Source organism: Gadus morhua, chromosome 6 (genome assembly GCF_902167405.1).
Source record: "Gadus morhua chromosome 6, gadMor3.0, whole genome shotgun sequence".
Taxonomy (NCBI): Eukaryota; Metazoa; Chordata; class Actinopteri; order Gadiformes; family Gadidae; genus Gadus; species Gadus morhua.
In genome coordinates, this window is record NC_044053.1 from 6,282,267 (window position 1) to 6,296,780 (window position 14,514).

The 14,514-nt window shown below is 43.8% G+C and overlaps 1 protein-coding gene across 2 annotated transcripts in view; it reads left to right on the plus strand.

Moving 5' to 3' along the window:
- The first annotated feature begins 11,260 nt into the window (after positions 1 to 11,260).
- Positions 11,261 to 14,514, plus strand: part of dapk1 (death-associated protein kinase 1) — a 52,564-nt gene continuing 49,310 nt past the window's right edge. Inside the window, exons 1-2 of one of the 2 annotated variants that reach the window (XM_030359463.1) lie at positions 11,261 to 11,449; positions 12,154 to 12,328. In XM_030359463.1, coding sequence (XP_030215323.1) covers positions 12,267 to 12,328 — 62 coding nt within the window. In that variant the 5' untranslated portion in view covers positions 11,261 to 11,449; positions 12,154 to 12,266. Of the gene's footprint in view, positions 11,450 to 11,623; positions 11,918 to 12,153; positions 12,329 to 14,514 lie in introns of those variants that run through there. The other variant, XM_030359464.1, reaches the window with a different exon arrangement.

The window sequence follows — 14,514 nt, forward strand, 5'->3', positions numbered from 1 at the left end:
AGCAGACAGGCTCGTAAATCTTCCCCGGCCCTACAGTGGTGTCGGCTTACCGAGCGGGCTGACAGCGCTTCAAAGCGAAAGACCCCGTCTTAAAAATAAACCTGATGTCTTCACTGACACAGGGTTAAGCTTGGCCAACTGTTTCAATTAGGTGCTGTGCATGCGTGTGTGTGTGTTGTGTGTGTATTTATTTAAGTGTGTCGTACGTAAATAATGCAGTTTCCAATGCTTTTGTCTGCATCACTTCCTATCCAAATACAGCCATATATCCATCTACAGGATTATAAAAGTAAGAGTGATTAAATCTGAACCCTCAACGCTTATAACATCATAGACAGCTGAGATACCTCAACCAAAATAACTTCAATATAAGGCTGTATTTTCAGTTTCTCGAGTCATCGATTTTAAAGTGTGGAGAGGAGAGATTGGAGACACAGCGAAACACCACTGTGGGCGAACATAGTTGATCTGTTGTCATTCATTATTCTCGGCATTCAAACCGATTTAGATATATACGATTTTTCTTTCTCCCTACAATTAATAAAGAAGCCATAGAGAGGGCCCCCAAAAAAATGCCTGCTAGCATTTGGCTAAGCAGAGCATATTTCCATTCAAGAAACGACTGTACCTCTCAGAGATACAATCAAGGCAGAGACAGCATACTTTTGTTTATGCTTTTGGAGTTCTCTCCATGGCATTAAGACGCATTTCAACAATGTTTCCATTGAGAAGGAACAGACTTTCTTTTGTGTGCTGTGCTATTGAGCTCAGCCTTTCCAGAGTCACCACCCCTCAAAAATCATCTGATATTTCTGAATTACAATGACATGTGAAGGCTAGGGTTTCCTAACGCGCAGACATTTCTGTCAAAGGGTCTTAAAGTTTGGTCTCCAGCAGGAAATCTGAGCCCTTTTCCTCGCAGGGAACTTAAGAAGACAATGCTTTGAGGCAGCCCTGGATCCCAAAGCCATCCAAGAAAAGTCCACTAATGTTGACTTTTCTTAAGCATATTCTATGTTTCGAAGGAAACAAATGGCCTTAAAACTTATGACCTGCTCTAATACTACAAGTCAATGGTCCGTGGTACTCTTCTAACAATATAACAATTTATCCAGATGTTGCTTTCCCTAAATAGTGCTTTCACTAATAGCAAACAAGAAGTTTTGTTGAAGATAACACATAAATATAAATATCTATCACACCTGTCCTCAAAGTTTAGTTTCCAAAAATAATTGGATTGCGATGTGTACTCAAATGTGTGAATGTGTGAATATGTGTCTGTGTGCAGATGTGGACCACATGATTACACACATCTCTCAGGTCCTCTTCTGCAGTGGTACAGTCTGTGCTTTCGTTCTCAAGCGCTACTCGGAACCGAAAACAACGGAAACACAATCCTGTTACTTGGCACAAGTAAAGTTACATCGTTAACCCTCTTTCTCTCTCTCTCTCTCTCTCTCTCTCTCTCTCTCTCTCTCTCTCTCTCTCTCTCTCTCTCTCTCTCTCTCTCTCTCTCTCTCTCTCTCTCTTTCCAACTGCCTCTCTCATCTTTTTATTTTTTCTTCCAAAGACTCCACCCCCTCTCCTTCCTGTTCCCGCCCCGGCTCCGTTGCTATTGGTCGTTGGGGACAAGCCTGCGGTTCTGTGGGATCCTCCCGTGTCAAAAGACAAGTTTTACCAGCGTCTCACTTGCCAAAACCCCTCAATTTGTCACTTCCCCGAGTCAGATAGTGTGTTCTGGCGCATGCAAGGTGCTAGGGAAGGTAGAGCAGGTGGAAAAGGCAGGGAGAGAGAGAGAGAGACCAGGAGAGAGACATGGGGTGAAAGAAAGGGAGGGAAACAAGGAAGGAGAGAACGGGAGAGAGAGAGAGAGAGAGAGAGAGAGAGAGAGAGAGAGAGAGAGAGAGAGAGGGAAAGCTAGAGAGAGAGAGAGAGGGAAAGCTAGAGAGAGCGAGAAAGAGACTGGGAGAGACCAGAATGAAGAGAGCCTGAGAGAGGGAGAGAGAGCGAGAGAGAGACCCTAGAGATGGAGGACCTGTGGTCGGTGGCTTGCGGTGTCTCAAAGGTGTGAAGAGTACCAAACCACCGAACTGACAGAGACAGAAACCAACACAGAACTAAATCTACTGTTTAGGTATTGTGTTACCTTGGTAATTCCGACAGACGGTATACTTGAATGATTGTAATGACCACTGGTCAGCACAGTCTCACCCCAGGCCAGGCCCGGACCACAAGCCCCTTAAGTCCGCGAACCGGCGTGACCACACTAGTTAAACACACATGCACACCACTCTCATAGTTTCAGCAAATCTTCAATTCACCGAATATCCCCTGACTATAATGTCAAAGTACTGATTGTACTGGGCAGAGCAATGCCAGACCATGAAGAGCCATTAAGCTACTTTCTTTTCTGCACTGTAGTCACACTATATTAGCCACTATGCTATAATAGATCCACAGTTTCCCACATGTTTCCTGTTATAATGTCTATATAAGACTGTATACAAAGGAGCATCCTATTTCTGCCATGATATAAATCATTTAAGGATTAAAAAATGTAGGGAAAGAAATACTTTAATACTAAAAAGTACTCGGAATACTAGTCAAGTGTTTATTTCTGGCACCTTCCCTTGCCCTGGCTTGTGATTGGCTGAGCACTGTCAGACTCCAAAACACCAGGCGCTGTAGGGAAAGGCTTTTAAGTGTGTGTGTGTGTGTGTGTGTGTGTGTGTGTGTGTGTGTGTGTGTGTGTGTGTGTGTGTGTGTGTGTGTGTGTGTGTGTGTGTGTGTGTGTGTGTTTGTAGTTTGCGCAGACACACACACACACACACACACATATCTCCAATTACTTATCTGTAGTCTTCCCTCATCTCGTGTTCACCAGATGTTTCAAGAGCCAGATGAGAGAGATAGGGAGAGAGGGAGGGAAAAGAGAAGAAAGAAAATAGCATGTGTGTGTGTGTTGGTGCACACAGCGCCTGTGTGTTTGTGTGTGTGTGTGTGTGTGTGTGTGTGTGTGTGTGTGTGTGTGTGTGTGTGTGTGTGTGTGTGTGTGTGTGTGTGTGTGCGTGCGTGCGTGCGTGCGTGCGTGCGTGCGTGCGTGCGTGCGTGCGTGTGCGTGTGTTGGTATGATGATTCACGCCTGCAGGGTGAAGGAGTGCAGGGGTCAAGGTGACTGCGGGGGAGGTGAGGAGAGGCGGGAGGGGGGGAGGGGGGGGAGGGGGTGAGGAGCCAGCGGGGGAGGAAAGCTGAGGAAAACACACTCTGGCCTCCTTCTGATGTCTGTGTTAGCCCAGGGGCCGGCCCGGACAGGTCTGCTCCTCTTCTCACTTTCTCCCCCCTCCTCCCCCCTCCTCCCCCCCCCACTCCCACCGCTCTCTGTCCCCCCACACTTAAAACTCTCCCGGTCACTCGCTCTCTCTCGCTCTCTCTCGCTCTCTCTCTCTCACTTTCTTGCTTTTTCCCTGCTGCTATTTCTCACGCTTACAGACGCACACACACACACACACACACACACACACACACACACACGCCACATTTTCTCTCTTTTTTCACCTTACAGTTTGTCCTCTCATAGCTGTTGCCTTAATTCCCCTCTCTCTCTCTCTCTCTCTCTCTCTCTCTCTCTCTCTCTCTCTCTCTCTCTCTCTCTCTCTCTCTCTCTCTCTCTCTCTCTCTCTCTCTTCCTCTACCTCCCTTCTCTCTTTATTCAGAATCGTATACACAACTGTATAATTCGCCGACACTCTTTGCCTCCGTCCATTTCTGCAGAACGAGGTCAAAGCAGAACGCAGAGGCAAAATATATAAGATCAACACACCAAAAGGAAGAAGACTGAGAAAGATAGGTAGGATCCCCTCTGAGATATGCAGAGAATGCCGAGCATGGGAGACAAATTAAGACACAGCTGCTGTGGAGTCTCTCTCTCTCTCTCTCTCTCTCTCTCTCTCTCTCTCTCTCTCTCTCTCTCTCTCTCTCTCTCTCTCTCTCTCTCTCTCTCTCTCTTTCTGAGAAACGCAAGCTGAGAGTTATGGGGCCGCACACACACGACTCTGTTTGCTTAGACTCTGACACAGAGCAAGACCACGGCTGACATGGTTGATAGAGAGAGAGAGAGAGAGAGAGAGAGAGAGAGAGAGGGAGAAAGAGAGAGAGAGAGAGAGAGAGGGAGAGGGAGAGCGAGGGAGAGAGGGAGAGCGAGAGCGAGGGAGAGAGAGAGCGAGGGAGAGAGAGAGAGAGAGAGAGAGAGAGAGAGAGAGAGAGAGAGAGAGAGAGTGAGAAAGAGAAAGAGAGAGAGAGAGAGACATCTCATTTAGAGGGTTATAAAGGGAGGATATTGATTCCCTTTGTGGAATGTTTATAATATCCTGAAGATTCCAAACCATGTGACCTGACAGCAGGTGGGTTCGTAATAAATAGTGGAGCTAGCCTGCTGCTTTGTTATATATGAGTACTGGTGACTTATTTACTAAAAGCTATGACACACTGACAAGCCTTTTATGTATCAATTGTTGTCAAGGAGTTCCGTTGATAAACAGTGTTCATTCATATTTTGAGTACAATAATTGAAAGCTGATAACGTATTACGTTCAGAGATCACTTCACTTCAGTCCAGGAATGATGGATTAAGTGTGTGTGTGTGTGAGTAAGTGTGAGTACAAATTGTTTCCTTTTAGGGCGGGTATGCTGCTCTTTCCAATCCCATATGGACCTACATACACTCAAGAAAAAGACTTTGAAATACTATCGGTATATAGTTGACTGGTACAAATCATTTGTCTATTTTTTCCCCCGAAAAAATCAGTCCAGTGTGGAAAATAGCTGGATTGTAGGTTAAAGAGGGTATACATATTGTTCGTATTATAACTTATTAAAACCTACGTTATATGACATCTTGGAAGTGTAGGAGTTCACTGGTTTTTTTTTTTATTGGTAAGGATAGATTCAAATCAATCATTTTAACTAAAAAAAAACCTTCCAGGCAGCAATATCCAAGACAAATAGAATTCAACACTTTGAATTAAATTTTCAAGTTTTGTGCATCACACTTTCAAAATAATTGGCACATTGGCACATGAACAAACATTGGCAGACCCACATTCATCTAAGCCTTAAAATGAGCATATTTCAATTTTAAGACGGTGCACTTGTTTTGACAGAGGTAATAGTTCTAAAATGTGCTTGAAAATAATTGAATAGTGAATATTAAGACACAAAATAAATAAATAGACCAATAAACAAAGCCGCTTGGCTTTGTTTATTGGTCTATTTATTTATTTTATGTCTTAATATTCACTATTCAATTATTTTTTTATTACATATTTCATTAAAAAATCCTGATTTAAACGCATGATATTGTGTCTATGGCTCACACAGGGTTTATAGGTAGAAGAATCCAAAGTGTTGGAGAGAAGTGAAAAGCAGGGCCTACTGACCTAGAGGGGTAGGGCCCCCTGCTGGCTTTTAATCAAATTGTTGACGTCTGCCAAGAGTAGTACAAGTGTGTGTGTGTGTGTGTGTGTGTGTGTGTGTGTGTGTGTGTGTGTGTGTGTGTGTGTGTGTGTGTGTGTGTGTGTGTGTGTGTGTGTGTGTGTGTGTGTGTGTGTGTGTGTGTGTGTGTGTGTGTGCGTGCGTAGGTGTGCGCGTGCGTGTCTGTGTGTGCGCACGCGTGATTCCATGCGTGTGATGCAGGAATATATTGCTGTGATAATGGTTCAGGCATATCATGCATCTTTGAGACACAAATGTACAACAGTATTGAACCAATGCAATGAACTTCACATTACATGTAATTCCCAAGGCCTTCTGAAGGGAAACCTCTTCCGCAAATAGGCATACAAACAAAACCCAAAGCAAAACTGGGGTCTTGAAAATTGCTATGTGTAGCTATTAAACGCAACCATCAAACACGTTATAGTTTATCCAGCTTAAAAAAACGGGAAAATGTATTGTGGCTTTTCGAACAGTGTGGTTCCGAAAATGAGGTCTCACAGTGCAGCAGAATACCTTACTGTTAATTTGTTCCCTTTTTCCCAGGCCTTTGATTCCGTCTCTGTGGTGAGATAAACGTTTATAAATCATGGCTTCGCCATCAGGACACTTTCCGAGTGCACACAAGCGTGTCAGTCCAAAATGAATTTGGTTTTGATTTGAAGTGCAAGCCAAGCTCCAGACCATGCTAATCGCCAAGGAAAGCTCGTGAAAACCACAATTGATTTCACAGCCGCGGCTTTCGGGCGTGTGGTTTTCATCACAGATCTTTTAAAGCTTTTATTTAATTTGGTTGAATATACTTAGTCCTTTTCAAAAACCTTTGTACGAGCCCAGGTTTGACCCAGTAGACACCATAGGGAAGGATCTCAAACATGGCACGCTTGCCAAAACCTTTTTTTCAATGAAAATCTACAATGCATGTGCGGCTGTTCTACTTTTAATATATTCCTCTAAAGTGAGGTAAGGGAAGGGGTAAAAAAAGTAAGAAACTAGTGCGAAAAAAAAGCAGAGAAGTAGAGATGAGGAAAAATGAATGTGTACCGTGGAGGAAAAAAGGCCAGGATGTCTCTGTGTCCGCCAGCCTACCTTACTGTCTGCAGCCACTGCTGCTTTGGACACCAGCGGCAGCAGAGCTAGCCGTCGATGCCACGCTCCCATCCGCTGTCTGGTACATGGAAGCAGTTGTTTTGCAGAAGCCAGACCAGCCAGACAACATCGGCTCTGACAGCCGTCTCCTTCCAGCGGGGCACTAATGAGACAGACAAGACGGGCAGAATGTTGTTAATGAGACCAAGTAATTGGTCCATTGTGGCTTCGTTGACCTGGCGTGTTTGAAGCACCCCCCCCCCCCCCCCCCCCCCCCCCCCCACCCTCAAGGACTTGAGCAACATCTGATTGTTTAATCCGATGCAGAGTCATTCTTAGCCCAATCAACAATACCTCTGGATTTAGAAACTTTTATTTATCAGTGTCACCATGCCTTGAGAAAACTTTTCTTCATGCAGCAATTATGTATATAACATATTTTATATAACAGATAACATTTATATTCCTGATAATATGTATGGTCACAATAACTTTCGAAATGGTATAACAGAGACATATTAGGTAAATAAATAACACAGCTTCACTAATGGTTGCGTTTGTGTTGTTCAATGTAAAGGTTTTGACAAATCGTATGAGGAGTACCTAATGAGTACTGACTTCAAAGCCAAAATGTATGAACTTTGCAGTGCCCTTAAACAGTCCCATTGAACCCATGCCAAACGTATTATATGAACAAAGTTCGTACACCACCTCGTGATGAAACAGCTGTAAGGCAGTGATTCGTGTGACTTTTACATTTATTAACTTTTCTTTTGCTGAACTTTTCATATGCTGGATTTTAACAACCAGTGACACAATGCCTATTACAATGGTGGTGAGAAAAAATAATGGAGTGATTCAGACACTTGTGGTCTATGGGGGCAGATATAAGTGTACCTTCCTCGGGTGTGTGTGTGTGTGTGTGTCTATGTGTATCTGTGTGTGTGTGTGTGTGTGTGTGTGTGTGTGTGTGTGTGTGTGTGTGTGTGTGTGTGTGTGTGTGTGTGTGTGTGTGTGTGTGTGTGTGTGTGTGTGTGAGTGCGTGTGTGTGCATGTGTGACGCACGTATGTGAACCCATGAACATGTGTATGCCTCATGGGTAAGTCTTCTAGGTTAGCACATAAAAGGCTGGCTGGCTGTTGCTGCTGCGTTCGTCATGGTCTGGGACCGGCAGGAAATGAAGGCAACAACAATTTGGGAAAGAGTGCGAAAAGCAAGCAATGTTGAACAGGTGATCCCATTCACCAGAGAAAACACGCTAACATTTGGCCACACTCACAGCCTTCCTATCTCTCCCCCTCTCTCTCTCTCTCTCTCTCTCTCTCTCTCTCTCTCTCTCTCTCTCTCTCTCTCTCTCTCTCTCTCTCTCTCTCCCTCTATCTCCCTCTCTCCCTCACTCCCTCTCTTTCTCTCTCCCTCTATCCCTCTCTCTCTCTCTTTCTCTCTCTCCCTCTCTCTCCATCTTTCTCTCCCTCTCTCCCTCTATCTCCCTCTCTCCCTCTATCTCCCTCTCTCCCTCTCTCTCTCCCTCACTCCCTCTCTTTCTCTCTCTCCCTCTCTCTCTCTCTCTCTCCCTCTCTCTCCCTCTCTCCCTCTCTCTCCCTCACTCCCTCTCTCTCTCCCTCTCTCCCTCACTCCCTCTTTCTCTCTCTCCCTCTCTCCCTCTATCTCTCTCTCTGCCTCACTCCCTCTCTTTCTCTCTCTCTCCCTCTCTCCCTCTCTCTCCCTCTCTCCCTCTATCTCCCTCTCTCCCTCTCTCTCTTTCGCTCCCTCTCTCGCTCTCTTTTCAAGGGGGCCCCGCATTTGTTTATTTATTTTCATTCACACGTGTGAGTTTACATGATGTTGATGCAGGGGTAGAATTATAAATGTCATCATTAATGAACTTTGGACAGACTGGTGTTATTTATTTTCGTCCACAGCTTTGGCACTGCATGGCAGTGAGAGCATATTAATGTCCACACACGTGCACGTACACATGCACACACACACATACACAATGGCCACATTATGTTTGATTGCAATGCTTGGTGACAGCAGGAAATGGACTCCACCCAATAGTAGGCCCCTGTTTGGGGGGATGGGGGGGGGGGGGCCCTCTGTAATTTCAGATATTCGTGAAGCTCACTGTGTATTAAAGTCACAGCCCTTTGTAGCCATACATAGTAACTCCACTCAGGGGCCTCTGCTGTTGTTTTAAGAAGATACTATGCACGCAGGGTTTTATCCAATGTTTTCTCTTTTTTACGTCACCATTAAAAAAATGTGCATTATAATTGATATCACTTTAATGTCCTGTTAATGTTTTTGCTAAAGGGCCCCTAATTTACCACCAGGTGTGATGTTTGTCAACCGTCATGGTGGGATTTCAATATAATTCAGATGTTGAAAGGGCTTTTATTGTTTATCTTATATCCAACCAGGAGGTTGTAAAATAGGGGCCCTTTAGATTAGGTTAAACAAATTAATTCAATTATTGGAGGAATACAGTGCTTGAGAAATGTTGTCCCAGCAGAGGGCGCTGTTGTAACAGGCTCCATAATTCGTAGTCATGATGTGATACAATTGCTTACAATGTGTGTTAACTATGGTTCTACCAGGCAGGGCCGTCGGACTGCGGGTATAAGGTACACAGTTGTGGGGCGGCCCAAGGCACGGGAATAAATAAAAAAAATAAAAAATGCTGCTACGGCCCTGCCACCAGGCATAGGCCTACCTATTGCTAAAGTAATGTTATCAGAAGAATCCTACAACACCTGGGCTACATATAAAATAAATTATTGTATCAAACCATCTAACCAAAATGAAACTGGATACAGAATGATATGACTGTTTACTGAATGTCGACATTGAATCACGTTTGACGTGCGCTACATGTCCATAACTCACCCGCACAGTTGAAATTAAACACCAACATTCTCCCCGTTTCCCTGCGGTAACACAGGTCAGATAAAATTCAGTCGACACCCTTCAGGAAAAAAAAAATACCAATGAAACCACTCGAGCATCTTGTGGTAGAAGCAGGGTAGAATTTGCTTCAGGTGGTTGGACCTATGCTCCGACCACGCGTCAGAGCACACGCAGCTGGCTGACCGTTTCACAGAGGCAGAGATCCTCTTTTGACCGCAACGGCTATGGCTGCAGAGAAACCGCTGGCGACAATATCCATTTTCAGTGTGTGTCGGTTTACCCATGTGGTGAGATGTCAGTCACTGAAAAAGTAGACTCGGTGTTATGAGAAGCCCATTATTTTCCTTGTTTACCAGCCCACTTCTATAGGTGAAGGAGAAGAATATCCATATATTGTGCTTGGATGGTGCAATGCTATATTACCCCACAGAGAGGCGCTAAAGTTATTCTGTTAAACAGTACAATGAGTAAAGTTGCGAGTTCTTCATCAATAATGTGTTTGATCATAAAAAGGTGTGAATCGCTGTTTTATATGTGTAATTTATCTACAAGGGTAAAAAACAGATAAAAATGTATCTGTCATGACCATATTAGCTGAGGTCACCTGAAGTGCAATAATAAGACTCGAGTTCAGCAGATTATGAAAATAGGCAGGCCTATACATAAGTCTATCAACACCACACATTCTAAACATCTTTGATATTTTTATTAACAGCCCAGCCCTCACAGAAGGTTGGGTTGTAAATGCTTTGCTCAAGCTGGGCAGCTCATCGTAGTTGTTGAAGGATACGACAGAGGAAGGACAGACTGCATTATTTTTTGGCCTCCTACTCAAATTCTACCTGGTGCGGGGAGGAAATGACCTCACGATCTAGATGCCTGGCATTCCTTTGTAGCTCTACTCTGCATGCTGGTCATAGTTGGAGACATAAGAGGCGGGAGGAATCTGAACTCAAGCACCCCTTCAGGTGCATCAGTCACCCGGCATCAGAGCACGTAAACACACAAACCCACACACAGAAACAGGCACCGAGCACACACAAACACGCACACAGACACACACACACACACACGCACGCACACGCACACACACACACTGACTCTCTCTCTCTACTTCTCTCACAATGTTGTTTCAACATATCCCTTAAGACCCTGTTTTTTTATGGCAGTGCTGTAGGCCTACAGTAGGATATAACTTAATAGTGTAAGGAAGTGACGTCTTATATATATATATATATATATATATATATATATATATATATATATATAATAGGGAAAAAGAACTCGAGAGGGCCTTTTGCCAGTTTTTCTTTGATACCGTTCTTGACCAGCAGATGGAGCCACAGTTCTTTATATTTGTAACTGTCAAAGTCAACTCAATACTGCTCAAAGCTAGGGTACCGACTACTAGTAAATCAGTAATAAATATTAAACTCAAAGTTAAGCTCCACTCCTCCATTAATGTATGTTTTCATTCGTTAATTTGTTATACAGAGTCAGTCTGTTAACCTGACACAAAAAGGCGCACTGACTATAACGTATAGGCTATCACTCTACTTGCTGTCAAACCAGTTATACAGTTAAAGATGCCAGATGCTACACGCTACAGTACTATTATTCATAAAATTACGGTGTGCACTTCCTTACACTACCAAGTTATATCCCTAATTAACGGATGGGTTGAAACACCTTAGCCCTACTACTACAGACGTTGAAAGGGAGTGAAAAAAAATAAAAGGGAAAGCTATAGTGCCCCCTATGGCGAAACGAGTGGGCAGCCCTCCTTCTTCCAGCCCTCAGATACTACAACGCAACACTCACGCATCAACACTACATTGTTTCAATACTGACGTTCACAGCAGCGTTTGGACGTGATTCTAAACAATTCCACGCTCCTCTAACCCCACGGAATCACAGGCAACGTCGGGGCAGGACCAGGGCGAGACGGCTGGAAGCGATGTAAGAACAATTGATATCCCATTCAGACGCTGATTGTTCAACGTGTTTAACCTAATTACGTTTTTTGGAGACCGGTGTTACTACTACAGGAAGGCGCGTTGGGGGCGAAACAGATCTTTAATAGCCATACATGAGAGCGAGATCATTGGGATGAGGGGAAATAGGTAATGGGCATCAGGTTCTTCAGGGAAGAGACGTCTTATGACAGTATCGTTACAATGCAGTGGTTAAACACCTGCTCGCTTCGTTGTAGATCGCATAGACTGGGGTCCAGGACCGAACCCATGGCGAGGAGGCTGTTTCCTTCCCTGGATTTAAGGGCAGTGTAGTGGTAGTGAAGGTGGTGGTGGTGCCAGTACAGGCTACTCCTGTGTCTCCCTGGCTACGACACGCTTTACTTGCAGGTTTTATTAGCCTTCATAGATGGGGGAAAACCGCCAGGTTATAGTGAGCGATTGTTTCTATAAAGTAAGTGGACGCTGTCGTAGTTTATATTCAACATGGTTGGTTTTAGCCTGTCCATTATTTGAGTCGTGACGTAGCCCGGGTGAAGGGACAGGTCGACTCGGCAGGGTGGTTGTGTTTTCCTTTGGTGGGAAGTCAATCCGAGCAGCCGTCTCTTGCCGTGACAACTTGATGACTTTACCGAGGCTCATGCTTTTGTCGGATGTTCTTTGTTTTGTTTACCTATTTGTATCCGGAAGGCTTGAACATGGGGGCTCGCCGAGGTCGCTCCATAGGCTGACCGGGATGGTGCTGTGAAAGGGACGAAGGTGCTGTTTGCGAATTGTCTGGAGCAGGAAGAGCCGCCAACAACATGACCGTTTTCAGCCAGGAGAATGTCGAGGAACTGTTTGAAATTGGAGATGAGCTTGGAAGGTAAGTTCCCTGCAACGACTTAAATGCCACAGTACTCAGTAAAAGCTATAATGAAACACATTGTGTGTGAAATACTGATCTGCCACCTCCTTCTTTAAAAGATTCAATAACGTGGATCAATAGTGGGGGACAAATGCAGCTTTCTCCTTGCCAGTTAGTAGCAGCAAGCAGTCTCTTATGTAGTATTGAAAAGGCATTTAAAAATGTGGAGGGAGTAGGTATTGAAACACATGCAATCGTCTTCACATACAATTCATGTATGCTCCCTGTTATTTTCAAACAAGCAACTATGCATATTCATACTCTTCGTTTGTGTGTGTTTAATTTCTGTTTACATCAAACCTGAGTATGAGCCATTAGTGTGCATAAGATGGTGCTGATTGCTGCAACCCACAGGGGAAATGACAGGTTTGATTAGCAGGTTTTTCTGAGCTTCTGTTCTGTATAAACATATATGGGTTGCGGCAGACAATATATGATCACAGTATTGAGTGTATTGGAAGACAACTTCTATATAAAAGTACTCTTTTCATATTGCATCATTAGCCCATTTATTTTGTGTTTGTCAAATATACCAAGAGGGGACGTTTCTCTAAAGCATGGATTGGATACCTTCCCCTTTTGCAGAGGAATGTTTTGGAGCACTCATATGTTGTCAATAACTAGTGTCTAGAGTCTTTGGTAAATAATGCCGGTTAAACGGTTAAACCTCGAAAATCTGATTCCTTAAGGATCTATTTTGAATGTTTTGAATTGGTGAGCCAGTAGTGGAATGCCAAATAGATAATACAGCATAATTTAAGATGAAACACTGATTCAGTGATTCATGTCTGTATTATTAATGCTGCGTGAGAAGCATTTGAGTGCGACAGGGGCATCAGAAACATGGGGAAACAAAATGGCATTCCTCTTGTCATCAAAAGAGAGACACTATAAATCCATGTTGTTTGTAACCACCAATTATTTTCTATTCTCCAGAGGGTGTCATACATTTCCACTTCCATTTACTCTGGTGTGAAGTCCTCTGTGTTGTCGTGGAGAACCAGACTTGCCAGTGTCTTAATTCAGCTACTTGGTAAACAGAGACAACAGTGAGCTTTTGTATTCAATTACAGTCTGGAAGATGAGAAAAAAACTACACTAATATGATCATCCATGTAATTGGATGATCATCCAAATTGGTTTTGTACAATGTCTAAAATCAAACAATACAATTTGATAACAATATTATAGATGTTCAAAAATGTGGACACATACACAATCTAGAGTTCTGTCATGAGGAAACTTGCGGCAGAGTTCAAAGCATATGTGCAAATAATATCAAATGCTCTTTCAGCTCATTCACAATCTAGTGAGAAGAATTCTCTCTGTCATGGTGTGCGTTTGGTACCTGGCCATACAAATCAGCCAAGTGACATGGCATTGGATAACACTGGGCTTCTCTCTTCATTGGCTGTGATGAAGTGTGTGTTGGCTCTTTATCTGCCTGTATTGCCTGTCTCTCTGGTTAGGATATGTACAATTGGGAGATGGAACCATGCCCTATATGGTTTTGTCATTTGTGGCCTTGCCTGCGATGTGAGTGAAGCTTCTCATTGACTGCCCTGTAGCTTTAAGACAGAACGGCCCAACCTTTCGATGGACAATTCAAATGTAGCGCATTTTTAACCACCAATATCAAGGTCATTTTATATTCCAATGCAGTTTGATTGCATTACATTTTTTGTATTATGTAGAGCTCAAAACATTGCAATCAACTTTTTGTTTCAAATAAATATCCTTCAAATCCTGCAATAAATCCTTTCTGAAGGTTTCTTAAGACAAAGCAGCCAGATCTGGAATAATACAAGGCAATGTAGCATGCCATTATGCAGCAGAATGATCCAGGCCTACAGTGGTTCTCTCGGGCCCTATTCGGCTCTTCTTCCGTTCTCCGTGCCTCCGCTGTGTGTGTGAGCTCTTCTCTTGCAAAAGGACCAATTTGCTCTTGCAGTCTGTTGTGTTTTTTTTTTTCACCCAAAAAAAGAAAAAACCTGGCTCTGCTGGCCTCTCCTTCAGATCTTCCCTGGTAATAAGCAGCTAGCCAAGCAATGACTGCGTCTGCGCTCAGTTGATCTCTGTAATTGCCTCACAGATTGCCTGAACGTTCCCACTTCATGCGTGCGGATCAGCGGGGAATTGCTGAG